The sequence below is a fragment of the Antedon bifida genome, chromosome 11, assembly GCF_963402885.1.
Source record: "Antedon bifida chromosome 11, ecAntBifi1.1, whole genome shotgun sequence".
In the NCBI taxonomy this organism is placed as follows: domain Eukaryota; kingdom Metazoa; phylum Echinodermata; class Crinoidea; order Comatulida; family Antedonidae; genus Antedon; species Antedon bifida.
In genome coordinates this window covers 2507170-2524544 of record NC_136236.1, presented here as the reverse complement: position 1 = coordinate 2524544, position 17375 = coordinate 2507170, and the positions used below count along the sequence as shown (strand labels likewise).

General features: G+C 33.0%; 1 protein-coding gene across 8 annotated transcripts in view; it reads right to left on the bottom strand.

Moving 5' to 3' along the window:
• LOC144855371 (neuronal cell adhesion molecule-like) overlaps window positions 1-17375 on the bottom strand; it is a 71445-nt gene that overhangs the window by 22310 nt on the left and 31760 nt on the right. For all 8 annotated transcript variants that reach the window (XM_078713212.1, XM_078713214.1, XM_078713215.1 and 5 more), the window contains exons 4-15: window positions 7927-8024; window positions 7358-7499; window positions 6657-6835; window positions 6054-6359; window positions 5626-5734; window positions 4540-4712; window positions 3754-3882; window positions 3187-3324; window positions 2902-3032; window positions 2270-2414; window positions 1442-1726; window positions 508-878 (exon numbers count right to left, since the gene is read on the bottom strand). In XM_078713212.1, the coding sequence (XP_078569338.1) occupies window positions 508-878; window positions 1442-1726; window positions 2270-2414; window positions 2902-3032; window positions 3187-3324; window positions 3754-3882; window positions 4540-4712; window positions 5626-5734; window positions 6054-6359; window positions 6657-6835; window positions 7358-7499; window positions 7927-7987 (2169 nt within the window). In that variant the 5' untranslated portion in view covers window positions 7988-8024. The remainder of the gene's footprint in view (window positions 1-507; window positions 879-1441; window positions 1727-2269; window positions 2415-2901; window positions 3033-3186; window positions 3325-3753; window positions 3883-4539; window positions 4713-5625; window positions 5735-6053; window positions 6360-6656; window positions 6836-7357; window positions 7500-7926; window positions 8025-17375) is intronic.

Sequence of the window (17375 nt, the reverse complement as noted above, 5' to 3'; positions counted from 1 at the left end):
GTCATTTGTAATTTAAACTTGTTTGTTTGATATTATTTATCCTCACGACAGCGACGGTACAACGCCTACCATGAATGACTGGTGGCTGAGATGGGCCAGTACAACAGGGTATACACTTGATCTCCGGTCCTAAGCCTTATCTTAGAAGACTTGTTATATCACAAGAACTATGGATAAGGACAGACTTGAACTAACTTGTAAAGCTCTGTCTACACTATCAAACTTGTTTGAACAAAAAAATGTGATGTGCCCAAATATGGTAGTGGTATGTCCAAATATGGTAGTGATATGAAATCATCATGTCCATATATGGGCACATAACATTTTTTTGTTGCCTAAATTTTTATAGTGTAGACAGACTTTGTTAGATTTTGCTTTATGTAGAGCATCTTGTGCTCTATGATTGTCTTGTCAATGGACTACCACCAGTATACAGGACAGCTAACAAATTTGTTATTGATATTCCTTGGCAATGTGCTTAAATAAAATAATATCAATTCTACTTACGTCCCATGAAATCACCATAGTAGTTTCATCGTCGCTTTGTCCGACTATGTTACCAGGAAAAACGGTAGGTGAGCTAGCTGGTGTTGTAATACTGTTACTACTCTCACCGTAAGCAGACCTGCCGACCCCGTTGATAGACGATACGCGAAAAAAGAACGTTAATCCGCCGGGTAGTAAATCCAATTCAGTTGACGTTAACACGCTGTCTACTCGTTTAATTTCTCGCCATCCGACGCCCTCGTGAGTCGTGTTATACTCAATGATGTATTTAGTGATGTCTGAATTTTTAGGATTTGAATGTTTCCAAGATATTCTGGTGGCAGCATCTCCCCTTTTGATAGCTTCTACATCATATGGTGCAGATGGAACATCTAGATTAACATTAAAAGAACAAAATGCGTTTTATAATACTGTATAGCAAATTTGTATTATGCAAATGTATACGAAAATAGCTGTTTGCATACAAATTAAAAAAATTAAAAATGTATGGTTTTTAACACAAAAGAAATTTCAGTTTCTGGAAGTGTTTTTGTGTGTCCAGTTGACGTATAGGAAAAGTGATCAATCCTGAATGAAAAATTTAAAATTCCCACTTTGGCAGAAATAGACCTGCCATTGACATAGGCACCTGAAGGGAAGAGGAGAGTGGAAAGACCAAGAGAAAAGTAAAGTCTAAAGCTCTGTCTACACCATCAAACTTTATGTGACAAAACAAGTCTGATGTGCCCATATAATATAGACATGATGATGTCATATCACTACCATATTTAAGCATATCACTGCTTTATTTGGGCACATCACACTTTTTTGTCAAACTCGTTTGACAGAGTCAGTGACTGCAGCCAAGACAGTGTGGATTACTAGGCTTTATTCCTAACAGGGAAAGAAGAAATTATATATAGATAGGCCTGCTTTAAACCTAATGTAATGTTACCTTGTACAGTGAGTGTACCACAAGACTTAGCCGAATCATACGTGGTGGATGCGATACAGCAGTACTCTCCAGTGTCTGAAACCTTTGTTTTCAAAACATCCAACACACTTCGGTCTCCATTGTAACGGAACCTGTCATGGCTTGCGTCATCTGCAACCATGCCATTTGCGGTCCACGACCAAACAATCTCCGCTCTGGCATCTTTCGTAGCCGAGCACTGTAACCTGGCTTCCTCTGGCTTGTTTACCCTTGTCTCTTGTACACCCGCAACTATGGTTGTCTTAGCTGAAGAAAGAGTCATTTAAAATAAATGTATAAAGCAAATTTTGTTTTGTTTTAATATATTTAGGCAAATTGCCAAGAATAACCATAAGCAAATTCATTCACTATCCTTCTTCAAGGTGGCAATCCCGTTCACAAGACAAACATATACATAAGACATAAACAAAGTCTTATTACAAGTCTTTGGGAGTGGAGTTGTAATTTGTCATTAGAACAAATCATGACATGACAGGACTTGAACCCAGGACCCTATTTGGTAGCCAAGCATCATAGCCACTAAGCTACAACTCTATGTGTTTCAATTTGATAAATCTGTGCTGTTATACTATACCATGCTGAGGATTATATCTGCCTTAACATACAGCGAAAGTCAGGACTATGGTACAATTATCAAAAAGTTTAACCTTCTTATTTTCTTCATCTGTACTCCTTCTAATGTGTTTTTATCAGCATTATTGCTGGGTATTTTAGAATTCTTTTCTTTCAAACGTAAATATTTCTTCTCATTTGTTAACTAATTATCTGTATGATGGTAAAGGGACTTACTTCTGAAAACAATGCTGCCTTGTCCAGAATCTTCAGCTCCTTTGTTCGAAACCTTACATGTGTAGGCGCCCTCATCTTCTCTCACTACGTTGTTTATTGTTAAGCTGCCATCTTCGTTGATGGTGTATTTTTCATTATTGGTGATCTAATGGGTAAATACAAGAAATGTTAGTAGTACCTTTAGACTGGACAACCATAAGCTCTGTCTACACTATCAAACTAGTTTGTAATGTGCTCAAATATTGTAGTGATATGACATCATCATGTCCATATAATTTTTGACATTGTTTGTCACATAAAGTTTAATAGTGTGTAAACAGAGATTTATACCTACTCTGTAATTGTGTGTTGGTAAACAACCCTCTCATAATTTGAGGTTGCAGATTATCAATTATATAATATGTATAAAGGGTCTTTCACACCTGTTCTGGCATGGTTTCGGTCCGGCGAATCGTACATCGATGTTTTGCTTTCAGGACGCTCCACGCGGCTATGCGCCAATCGATATGCGCATAGCCGCGTGAAAACGAAACATTGGCGTTCGATTGCATTTTCCGGCCCTGGATCGGAACCGTGCCGGAACAGGTGTGAAAGACCCTTTAGCATGAATATATGAGGATATTGACACATACCGGACCAGACTTGCCTTCCCATGTGACATCTGGGAATGGCCTACCAATGTGACCGCATTGCAAGGTCACCGATTCACCTTCCGCGGCTGGTTTGTTTGTCTCTGGTGGATCTACTATCTCGGCATTAATAACTAGAAAAAAATAATACACAATAACAATACCAAGATATTTGTAATATTTATTTACTATTTATTCAGGAAAAACAATACAAAGCATACAAAGACAGGTAAAAAGTACATAAATGATGTTAAACAGGCAATAGCAATATAAGCATAAATTCCTTACCATTGACGCTAAGTATCGCATCGGCCATTATTTTTCCGTGAGTGTTCTCAGCAACACACTGGTACACGCTATTGTCGTCTGTAGTAGCGGCAGTAAGAGTGACCGTGTTTCCATTTATCGTCCTGCGCGAATCTTGAGCTAATAATACAAAAAGAATGTTTTTAATAGGATGATGTCATAGCACTACCATATTTGTGCATATCACTTCCATATATGGGCAATTCAATTCAATTCAAAGAACATATATTAACGTCCAAAAGACAAAAGGTAACAAACAACAACAATGGCAAGAGATAATAAAGAAAATGGATGAAGGCAGATCCCAAAAAGATGTGATTCTTGTGATTACTTACTTGATAATAGAAAATTATGAAAAAAATAAATACAAATAAAGTTAATCCCATTTTGTCATATAAAGTTTGTTTGTTTGTCGTGTGAACAGGAGAGCCACCTTTGAGAGAAGGACAGTGATTGAGTTCACTTGTGGTTATCCTTGGCAATTTGCCTAAAATTGAAAAAAAAAGAAAAGTTTGATAGGGTAGACAGAGCTTTAGACGGCCTACTTACGTGGTTCAGCACCATTAATTAACCATGTAATGGTAGGTGTAGGAATACCGGTTGCTTCACATGTGATGGTAGCAGTTTCACCAGGGGCTATACCCACATCAGCAGGCTCTGAAACCCATGTGGGTGCAGCTAAGAATAAACAAAAAATAAATATATTTATAATACTGTTTATAATTGAATGATAATTATACAGTAACCAATCAACCGTTTGTATAACACCACCATTATTGCAGGTCAGAACAAGTAAACCAATGACAAGCGACAGTTTGACTGATCCATCACTTGTGATTGGTCAGATTACTTTGTTGCGCTTACATGCTTGTGTTTGCATCATAGTAAGAACAAAGATTTGTTGTACACTATGTGTTTTAAAATAAAGTTGGGAATGTAATGTTTCAGTTATGCTAACTACTGTCGTTAGTCAGTAAGTTGCTTTTATTGTGCTTCTTAATAGGTCTATGAGTATTAATAAGTACAGTAGGAGTATTAATAAGTATGAGTACTATTAAGTATGAGTAATAATAAGAATATTGGGTGCTGTATATAGAGCTGGGGTCTCACTAGGAATTTGAAATCAGCACTGTTGACTCTTATGGAAGCCGCTGCATCTAGTATCTGCCTCAGATGTATTGGCTTATCTGGTCAAGGTGAGCACAGGACAACAGAAGCCCTTGATCAATGTTAGCACCAGTCCTGGCTTAGTTTCATCCATCATTCAGATGAATGTAAAACTAATTGACATTGTCATTCACAACAGACGTAGCCTATAAATAATATACACAATACCTTGGACTATTAGCTCAAAGTTTCTGCTGATATCATAGTCGCCACTCATACCATAACACTGGTAATTGCCTGCGTCTTCAATTTGAACATCTGAGATGATGAGTTCTTGTTCAAAGCTAGCAGTAGTAAACCGTTCATTTGGGTCAAATTCCCATTGTATTTCAGGGGTTGGGCTAAAAAATAGAGAAAAAAGGTTATTAATAAAGTATATAGATTTTAACCCATATATTCACTAATACAAAAATATCAGTATATGTAACATATCATTATCATACAATATATATTATGAAAATGGGTAACATTATTATTATTATATTCATATATTATCATTGTTATTTTAACAATCAATTCTAAGTCTATATTGCATACATTTTATTTGTTAGCTATAAAATATATATTGTTAAATGTAATAGTCGCATTCGGTTTGGTTTTATGTTCTCTTCTATTTCTAATTACTTTAAATTATGGGGTCTGTATTAATTATTACTATTACTATATTATAATTATTAATATGTATGAGTATTAATAAGTATGAGTATTAATATGTATGAGTATTAATAAGTAGAAGTATTAATAAGTATGAGTATTAATAAGTATGAGTATTAATTAGTATGAGTATTAATAAGTATGAGTATTAATTAGTATGAGTATTAATAAGTATGAGTATTAATAAGTATGAGTATTAATAAGTATGAGTATTAATTAGTATGAGTATTAATTAGTATGAGTATTAATTAGTATGAGTATCAATAAGTATGAGTATTAATAAGTATGAGTATTAATAAGTATGAGAATTAATATTTATATGTATGTTTATTATGTTTAATTAAGTGTGGTTTTCTTGTTTATTCTGTTATATTTGTTTAGGACCACAATGGAAATAAGTTTGCTGTACTTTATTGTGTTTTTATCTTATGATTTTATGTCAGAATAAAGAAATAAAAATAAATAATAAGTATGAATATTATTAAGTATGAGTATTAATATGTATGAGCAATAATAAGTATGAGCATCCTAAAGTATGAGTATTAATTAGTATGAATATTATTAAGTATGTGTATTTATAAGTATTGAGTATTAACTTACAATCCGACTGCAATACACTTTGTGGACATTGTTGAGCCTGCTACAACTAGTCTGGATGACTCTTGATCTGCAGGTTGCCATTCTGGATTTCGTGGCCCTGTTGGCGTACCTGTGAAGTCAATATTAATGCATCTTTAACATACAAAATCAAGTTACTTATATCAAAAATCCATTAGCTCTGCCAGAGGATTTCATTCCTATATAAATCTGCCTCATAAAGCTCTGTCAACACTATCAAACTTTATGTGAAAATAAAATGTGATGCGCCCATATATGGACATGATGATGTCATATCATTATATTACCCTATTTGGGCATATCACCACCATATTTAGGTATAACACTTTCTTTGTTAAACTAGTTTAATAGTGTAGACAGAGCTTTATGTAGTGTAAGATAGTTAAAATAATATTAAATTACATTCTTACCCTCGACCTTTAACCTTTTAGAGGGCGAGTCTTGAATCTTTGACAAAATTTCATTGTTGACTTGACAGACGTAGAATCCCTTATCAGTCAACTCTGCATTGCCAATAATTAAATCGCCATTTTGAGTTTGACTGACTCTTCTTGAATAAGTGACAGGTTCATACTTCTCATCACTAAAATCAGCTTTATATGCCCATACTATCTTTAGCTTGGGAAACGATTTAGGACGATTGCATTCCAGCTGTACCATTGCGTTTGGTCGTGCGGTGTAAGAGTTAGATTCCAAATTTGTAAACGGATCCATAACTAGAAAAAAAATGTAGTTGAAATTGATTACTTAGATTACAGTAGTTGGTTTTAACAGATTGGTGTTATTGTCCTATCCCAAAATATATACAGTAATTCATTTTCCTCTTTTTCTTTGAATTATGGATTTTGAAATAAATAAAAATAAAAACAAATAAGAAAAAAACTACAACATTTTATACAGAAATTGACAATCATGAACATATATTTGAACGCTGTTTGTTTCTGAAAGTGCATAACAAAACATAACATTATTTTAATTATGATTTATTGAGGAACAGACAAATTGAAACTTACAGGCCAGCCTAGCAGAGATTTCTTGCGAAAGAGCTGTTCCTCTGCTACTTGTTGCATTGCACTGATACAATCCGTTAACCTCTGTTGTTGGGTTGCTAATGATCAGGTTTCTGCCAGAATTATCAAAACTTATATCTCCCCCTTCAACGATTGCACTACCATTCTTTGTCCATACAAAGCTGTAATTAGTAAAATAAATTAATGAAGTGAAAATGTTACTAAAGCTGGGTACGCACACAAGAGCTCTTAGCTTCTTTAAAGACCAATCAGACAGCATCGAACGAGGCCCGATGAAACATCTTGACTCATCGATGCTGGCTGAGTTGAATCCCGAAAATTCGAGTCGTCTTGAGAGATCGTCGGGCGTAGTGTTTAGAACATTAAACAAGTTTTATTTTCTCCCGACAAGACAATTTGTTGGGCCTTGTCGTACGCCATTGTCTGAGTTGGCCTTAAGCTGACAGGAATAGCACATTGTGTGTTCCCTCACCATGTGATGGACAAACCTATTAAGCTCTGTCTACACTATCAAACTTTATGTGACAAAAAAAATGTGATGTGCAAATAATGGACATGATGATGTCATATCACTACCATATTTGGTTTTTTCAAACTAGTTTATTAGTGTAGACAGAGCTTGTATAAAAGCAGCAACTGTTTTTTATGCCCTAAAATATCAAGAAAATGTTTGAACTACTCACACTGGTTCTGGGATTCCACTAGCATTACATTTGAACCTTGCTGCTTGCCTAGCATCTATAGCATATTCTCCTAAAGGTTGGTTACCATAGTTATCAGACATTCCTCCATGCCATAGACCAGTGATGCTGGGAGGCGAGATATCTACAAAGGAAATGTAATTCAACAAAACAGATTAAACATTAATAGCAACAAACATTAATGTACTTATTCTTTTTATTGTATGTCTTTAGACACATGTGGCCAAGGACTCCAAATACTGTAGTGAATTAATCATTGTCCTACAGTATCACATAGGTGGTAATACTTCTGATACAGGGATAATTTTGTTAAACCGGGTAACCCTCTACTGTACTCGTTTTGAATGATGAACTGGGTTCTTTAAAGTACACATACAGTGTACACTGGAACTACGGTTTATAGTCCTTATCTTTCCACCACCAGAACTAGGAACGAGTCGGCCTCAATCTCACCGTTAGTTTTCCTTACTAACATTTACAGTTTTAGTTATAAAGCTCTGTTGTATTTTTAAAAAGAAAATTCCAATACATATTATTTACTACTACTTTACCTGCTCCCAATGTGAAACACACTGATGCAATTAAAAGTACTAGCACACACTGTCCATCCATCTTCACAGGACAGATTACCTGACAAAACCACTAAATCCTGAAAAATACAAATGATAATCAACTTTATTATTTATCAAAAATGAATTAGTAAATGAATTAGTAAATGACCAACCAGATGAGGATATCTACAGACTTGTATATTAACAAAAGGATATGTGAAATTGTTGGAACATCTTCCTTGAGGGACTGCATATACAGTCAGTATATCCGATACGTTGGTCATATCTGTAGAGGAACAAATACATCAATTACAAAAAAGATGCTGTTTGCTGTTCCAACAAGACGGTACTATCGTGATACTTGGATTAAAATCTCTTGTATTTTAAGTATGGAAATCAGGCAAGCCAAAGCCATTACACAATCAAAGAAAATTCTTAACGATCACCTTAGTAGATTATTTGGTGCCGAATAGGTTTTCAATTCCAGTTCTACGACGTAGAAGAGGAGGATCCCATGTATGCATGTATGTATGTATGTAATTTATAAAATTATTCTGAAAATTTACTCTGATTTATTATCCAATGACATGACTCCCAATTGTGATGTACTTTACTATCATAATAAAATTGCATTTTTATCTTTAATAATACCAAACTAATCGACAATGCAAAATCCATATTCAAGCCAGCGAATAAATTATGAAAGAACATTATCATATCATTTATTTTTATTAATAGAAATGCATACATAATGCAACCAAGACAATTAACACAAATATTACAAAAATTTTATTTATACAAGAGTATATGATAATTTCCATTTTGAACTACAGCACAGTTATTGTTATAAAACATAACAATTATAAGGTACTGTTGGTAAAATTTAGAAATAGTCACAGATGATGGTAATAGTAATACTGTCAATCTCCATTTAAGGGAACACTCTTGTTACTCAAAAAGGTGTCTGCTGAATAGGGAATAAGTGTGTGGTTACTACTGTAAAGCCTTGTATACACTATCAAACTTTATGTGACAAAAAAATATGGACACATACACATATATGGTCATATCACTACCATATTTGGGCACATCACACTTTTTTTGTCAAACAAGTTTGATAGTGTAGACAGAGCTTTAGATTTCTTCACGACAAAATAAAAATTATATTTGTTTAAAGATAAGAAAAATAACAAATTTCTTTTGAATTCAGTAAAATTTAAACATCATTAGAAGAAAGTTTAGACAGAATTTCTTGATGGTTAGTTTGAAATTTGAAGGATTTTTCCGTATGATATGATAAGAACTGACTACTACAAGTGCTGATATTAATATCAGTTATCTCTCAACTTGCAAGTAACCATACAATGTACATGCTTGATTAGTGGTGATCAATTACCCACGGTAACCAATAGGCGACTATTGATACAAATTTGCGTGTGGCTTCGATTTGCTTGGACGAACTCAAGGGTGTCAATTTCACGCTTTTGGTTTCATGCCGAATCTAGCCCAATTAAATTACACAGGTATATTAGGTAATGTATACTTGGGATGAAAACTGATGGTAGTAGAATTCAACACGTTTAACAGAATAGGTCATAATAGATGAAAAGGGATAGTGTTTAATATCAACAATACGGATAATAAACTGATAATAGACTACATTAATTAAAAATATTTTATTATATTTCAATCATTTTTATTTTTTTATTTTATATTAAATATGCTTATAATACTACAGACAATGAATGTAATTGCTCAAAAAATGAAATTAGTTTTTTTGGATTAAAATCTTGCATTAGAGACAACTTGAACTAAGGTCTTTCACACTGTGATTACCTTGATTGACGTTCAGACTCAATACTAAAAAATGTAGTTCAAAATAATACTTTGTGTGTTACCTCAAACATTTATTTAATAGGTATTCTCACCAAGCAAATCTTATTATTATCATCAAATATTGTTACATTATTAAGTCATTAATGGCCCATTAATGTCCATAGAGAGTTCCTATTCACAACTATTCTAATGAAATATAATAATTGATATGCATAACTATTAGGAACTATAATGTCGGTAATTATATTCTACTAAATCCAGATTTACATTGACAATCGCTGAAAGATTTCTCATATTAGAAAAATCGACTTTTAACGGCACTATAAAAAAACAACTCAGAAAAACAATTCTATGAAAAAAACAAAAATAGAGCACAATTTGCATGTACATGGTGGACTTTTTTTTAAACTGTTGAACTTTGGATTAATCTGGAAGAGTAGGGATAAAAATACTAGCACAAAACAACCAATAAACAAGCATGTGTGCGCGTGTGATTTTCTAGAAAGAAGATGATTTTACGATATTACTGTCACTGACTAACATGTTCAGGATTAAGGAGGCGAATTGGACAAATTGGGATATTAAGGTTCTGGCATCTGACATGTTTACAAGGTCAGACCCTTCTACAGGACTCTACTGACCTACTTGTGTTTGTATATTTGCTTAGGCCTACCACTACACTATACTCCTGTATATACAGTAAATATACAGGTTAATATATATTTAATACATTGGGAAACACTCTACACAGGGTGTTTTTTTTGTAGAACCCCTATTTATAAGAGACACTTTCAGGACCTAACCAAGTGTCTGATATTTTGATATTGTTTCATATCCATTTTAAATACTAGAAATGTTCCCGGAATAGGAGTTAGCAATTTCCTCTTGTTTAACGGGAAAGGGGTCCCCTAAATAAGTGTATACACAGTGAGGGGTTCTATTGGGATTGTTAGCATAAGACAGAGCATCCCCTGACATAGTCTGGGACCTGTCAACAAATAAAAATTTCACCATTCAACTATTCAGGGTTGCCCCAGTTCACACAACATTTACAACCCATATATTTTATATGGTCTTTTTTATGTAAATACAGTAAAAAAAATGTTCTCAATTTGTATTGTGTAACCTCAATTTAAATTTTGTTTTTATCCGTTAAAAACAACAAACTTTTGTTGTTTTTCTGAACAATGTAAAAACACCTGCTAGCAAATAACAAGCAATATGGAAGTTACTAGTGAATCACAAACAATGCAACATACAGATGCAAATAATTACTAAATATTCATTTTTAAATCAGGAACATCCGTTATAAATCGTCTTCCTTACAATAACACATTTTAATATCAATAATTAGCATAATATTAAAAGCATGGAATCTATTCGGAGACAAGAAATTCAAAAAGGTATGAAGGAAAATTATGAAAAAAAGAAAGAAAAAAAGGAAGAAAAAAAGAAAGAAAAAAAGGAAGAAAAAAAGGAAGAAAAAAAAGGAAGAAAAAAAAGGAAGAAAAAAAAGGAAGAAAAGATAACAGATATGTGGGAAAATGGAAGTGGGCCAATGATTGTTTTATGATTTAGGAAATTCTGCCAGAAAATCACAAATGATGCGTCGATGTGCCAAAAAATAGATACATTTTGACAACTGTGACAGGTTGATTCCTTGAAACATAGTCAAACAATTCTAGAAAGATCAGGGTAAACTCTAACTAAATCAAATTTAAACCGTTCTGATATTGTGCAATATACGAGGAACAGTCTCGATATCTTAAAGCCAAACACAATTTAGCAAAACTGAAAAATTACTATGAATAAATTCGGCATAGTTTACAAATCTTGGGAAACATCCCAAGACGCCCACGACTACTACAATCCATGATTGACGCAAGTCTAAAGAGAAAAACAGAAATCACATAAAATATTACGATGCAATCTTTGTCTTAAAGGCAAACGTTCTTGTAATAATTATTATTAAAAGTGGTGTAATTCTAATAGCAATTTTAAATCCACGAAACATATCAAAATGCCAGTGCTATCACACTCATACAACGCTGTTTAAGTTAACACCTTTAAATGGCAACCCGTTCATTCCCTTAAGAAGCCAATCGCATCATCATCATTATTATTATTACGCCGCTGCTGTTTCTCAATGCTTTACATCTTTAAGTACATATTGACGTCTGTTCTTGAGACATTCTTGAGAAATTTCTTAAGGCTAATTACCAGCGAGAATGTGTGATTTCATCAACATGCATAATTTTTGTAGGAAACATTACAGATTTACATTTACATTGTTTCTTAAGTACTTTGATGCAAATTTTGTAATAAAAGTCTTGACAATGTGAATATCAAGATAAGGAAAGATGAGATTATTTTCATATTATAATCTTATCTTTGGATTAAATACTGTATTGTCAACCTTGCTATAACATATATCTGGAATGTGTTAATCTGGAGATGGTAGCTAGCATAATCCTGACTCTGTGGACAGTGTTAGATAACACTAGAGTTTGTGTGACTATGGGAATGGTGTGACACTGACTTGGAAGCTTGAATGGCCGAGCGGTTAAGACAGTGGAACCATAATTACATAGCCATAACATCGGCAAGAGTTCGAGGCTCACTCACTCAATTGTTCTGGTGGTAGAACAAGTCTTCTCAGAAAAAGACTACACTATAAACCGTAGGTCCAGTGTACACATCACCAGGCTCATGTGCACTCCTTTAAGGAACTTAGTACATCTTAGGGCCTGTTTCTGCTGCAACTGCTCAAAATACGGTATAAAAATACGGTATAAAATACGGTATTTTTTATACCGTATTTTTTAGTACCCCGTTTCTGCTAACAATACTTCTTGGGTGGTCGTGTTAAATTTCATCTTTTTTACCCAAATTGCCATTCATTTATTTGATCGATAATTAAAAGTCGCAATAAAGGAAGTTTTACGTCTCACTTTCAACAGCCTAGCCCTAGTGATAGAGATGTTGTGAGAGCACAGAAAACATCGTAATGGGGACAATTAATTCGTTCCCTCCCCGAGTTATTGTATTTTGCAATGTTGTACTGCTTTCGCAGGCTCTTCAGCTTTGAGTTTACTTGCTTTGGAGACAAGTTTATTCCATACTCCTGCTTTATTTTTTTAGAAATGTCTTTATAAATGTGGTTGTCCCTTTTATTACCTTTTAGTTGGTCAGACATTTTAGCTTCCCCACACACATTTATTTAGTAAAACTGTGACGTATTCGCTCCACATTTTCGCCGAATATATCTATACATGTGTGTAAAGCAGCTAACAGCGACAGACAATAAAAACACGAATGGTGACCTTTTGTCATGTAAAAAAAAAATACGGTATTTTTTATTGGCAGCAGAAACGGGTACAAAAAATACGGTATAAATTTGTAAATACCGTATTTTATCCACAAATTTTGTGGGGAAAATACGGTATACAAAATACGGTATATTTTTTATGAGCGCAGTTTCTGCTGCCAAAAATATACCGTATATATACGGTATTCAAAAAATACCGTATAATATACGGTATTTAGTTGGCAGCAGAAACAGGGCCTTAGTAGGGGGTTACCCTGATGTACTAGTACTGTACACACAGCCACTGTAACTAACAGCCACTCATCATAACTGGGCCCTCTGGGAGACCAGTATTTGACTGAAGAGGTCACAGAGTATAAATAAATAATAATAAAAAACAAGTATAACATACTGTAGATTCTGGGGCTAGAAAAGAATACTTCAAATATGAGAGAGGCATTATATCCCATTTAGGATAGTGTTCGCACATACAAGCAATATAGACACAACAGTTACACCTCAAGGTCTATTAGCAAAAGTACTTTATAGATGAATGTGAGATATATATATTAATTTATAAAAGATATTTCAGGAATGTTATATAATATCTCAAATCAATCATAGAAATTAAAGTGGAATTGAAAGATTAATGTGTATGACATTCTCAACATTTGTACATACCACTCAATCTATTATAAGCACTCACTAAATTCCACAAGAACAATCTTAAAATTAGCCCACTCATTTTAAAATAATTTTCTCCAAAAAAAATATTACCTACAGTAGGCTTTTGTAAGTGTGGTTAATGGCAGAAAAAAACATGGCAGTTTAATGAATTGTAAAGTGAAAAGAAATTATTATTATGCTTTAATATTATGTCTTCTTAATAGCCCTAAAGTCAAGTCACAGTTTGCTCCAAGAGTCAAGTACAATAGTAGCCCATATTCATGCACCTTACTGTCCTAGAATTAGAAATTGACATGCAGGTGTATTTGTACCATTGTGAAGCATCATTGCGGAATTAACGTCGTCAACAAACACCCTAACTGTCAAAACCTTTCATTACTTCGTTCAAAATAAACAATAGGATCAACACCATACACTAGCCAAAATCTAAAATAAACATCCACTATATATAACACCTAGTGAACCACAATAAAGTTGTTACAGTAATGTCCTAATAACGCTATTACATGGCATTACATTATACAATACTGTGACAAAATAACTTTTGTGGTAAACATGTTAAATTGCTTTGTCCGATTACTCTGTCAAGAAAAATAGAAAAATACATATTTGTTTTTCTGTAAAATTTGCTGATATTGCATTTCTGACAAAACAGTTGTTGGCTAAATTCTGATACTAGAAATTGGATTCGAACCCACACCCTGGAAATGATAAGAAAGCACGATAACTATCAACTGAAGAACATTTCAGAAACTGAAATTACAAAACAATATACCACCTGCAACTTGAATAAACCTTTACAGTATAAAACATGATAACATAATATTATGATGTAGAAACATTGAATATACATTAAGATCGTATTATGATTGCCATGGTAACAGGCAATCGCTGGAAGCTATTGATTCCTTGCTCGAATTCTGAACTGAGCATATCCTTTGAGGTTTATATAAATTCAAATTAAATGCAGATACAACATGGCTGCCATATTATATAAGATTTTCTAATTTATCATATTAAAAAAAGCTTTTATCTAAATTATTTATTTAAAATGTTTCTAAAATCAGTATCTATAATATAATTTCAAGTAGCTTAATCAGGGAAAATAATAAAATTATAAAAATAATATATTTACATCTCCATGGTTTAATCTTCGTTTTCTTGTTTAGTGTATAGCTCATAGAATTATTATAATAATAAATCATTCAATTTGAATATTTAATTGCTTATAATTCCCTTGTTTCAACACAACAGCCAATTACTGTTATCATAAATTACTGCAATAATGTTTTTATTAATTATTGTTATGATTATAAATCATCTTAAAAATTGTTTGTCTCAAATATTAAAGATTGCTAAAAGGCATTTAAAAAAAATTCTACAACAACTGTTTACTTCAACATCCAGAAAATTTTGGTACAGTATTCATTCTACAGTTTTTTTAATGATAAAAAAATAATTGTTGATCTTTTGGACATAAAAAAGTCTGGTTTTGGGAAATGTTTAGGTTTTCAGATAGCCCCATATTGTAAGAGTCAACTGTATTAGAAATTCCATAATAAATAATCCCAATTTCTCAAAACAAACTATCTCCCTTAAATGAATTTAAACTTTACACAACTGATGAACATTGTGTGATGGACAGTTTACGGGGCGATGTGTTAGCTGTTTAGTTTTATCACGGCAGTCAGCTCAGTAGGTGATTGTAATATAAGACCGACTTCTTTTGTTAACCTACTGAGTGACTTGATTTACTAATAATAATTTGTGATAAATGCTGTTGTTTTAGGTTTTGGGTCAGTATTAATTTTGATTAAACTCGCACTCAAATATTTAGGTAATCAAATATTTTTAACTAAAGTATTGTTATACAAAATTTTTCTTTCCTAGTTTAAGTTTTAATTATTTTTATTTATTTATTTAAGTTACAAATGCACTAAGACATAGAAACAAAGCAATTTGATTTAACTACAAAAAATCTTCCAAAATTAGACTATTTGAAGGTCCGAAAGATCCCAAATTCATTTTTACCATTAAAAACACATTCTGATTACCAGACTTTGCAGAAAACCAAACATAATATTAGGCCAGCCAAAAAGTGTCCGGTATTGGGAGAGTTGACCGTACTCAATTAATTTTACGTTAAAATACAGTATATCTACAAATTGATGGTTGGACTTGAGCTATCCCCGATTGGGTTTGAATCTGTATCGATACAGTATATAATATTTAATAGTATATTTAGTAGGACAAAAACATAGTAACCTCTCAATACTATATGATATGACACACAAGCAGGTGTACACTACATCAGCATTGATTGTTTTTAAATAATAAACCATGGCGTAAAATCTACCTACACAAACCTAGGCAATCAAGCTGCCACGCTTACAAAAACAATTAACTGCATTTATCATGTCCTTTACGCAACATTTTGTCGCGCTTTGTCTCCCTCGACACACCAACATAAATGCCAAGCTCGTCTGTTCATCCTAGCCGTAAATAAACATGTCTTAATTTATCGAGAGAAAAAAAACATGTTTGCTTTTCTAATTACAAATATTCCATGTTTTTAACGAGTATAAGAAACTGGTTTTAATTTGAAAAAGAAAGTTAAACAAATTCTTCATAAGATTTTCCAAATATTTATTGCTAATTTCATCAAGAAAGTAAAGCAATTTAAAATATCTGGGTCAACGACATTTGGTAACAGTAAATCCTAAAAGACGTAGGCAGAGGAAAACGGCAAAAATTAAAACAAATTTTCAACATATTTTTGAAAATCTGTTGAGGAATTATTTTTAATGAATAACAATTTGCGGCAATCATTCAACTCTATTGACAAGGTTTTCTACAATTATCCGCTCAATTTTGCAATTAAAAAAAAAAATTGTTTTTAGGATATTAGGCATTTTCTGTTCAGTATTTTGTAGTTCACATATACGGTGACACTCACAAGGGTTTATCAATCAGGCCACTCATTTGAATAGGGATTCTCACGAATGATAATAAGGATAATATCCCAGCTGTATCCATTGGCAATGGAATGTGCTGCCAAATAATCACAACATTACACCTGGAAAGAGAAGTGAAGAGACAAAGAGGATAGGTACCTTTAGTTGCCTAGGGACACGAACACAATGTTACTATGCCTGGGAGGAGAACTGAAGAGACAAAGAGGATAGGGTGCCATTAGTTGCCTCGGGACATGAATACAATGTTACCATGCCTGGGAGGAGAAGCGCAAGAAACAAAGAGGATAGGGTGCCCTCAGTCAGTTGCCTAGGGACATGAATAACTGTGGGTTTTCAAAACTACTCAACATAACTCATGAAACAATAATTGTCATACTCTTTTCAAAATAAAAAATATTAAAAACTCCAAATTCAGATTAATCAGGAATCAAATGTTTTTAAGAAAAATGTTCAATGTTTCTACAGAAATATAATAAATAAATAAATAAAAATATCCTAAATATAATGTTAATTCTAACCAAAAACAATTATCTGAATGATTTAAAATCTTTACATTTAACAATACTGCATGATAAACAGTAAAGCACACACACTTGTGACAGTGTACTTGACAAGTTGTAATATACAAACATAAGCATTATAAT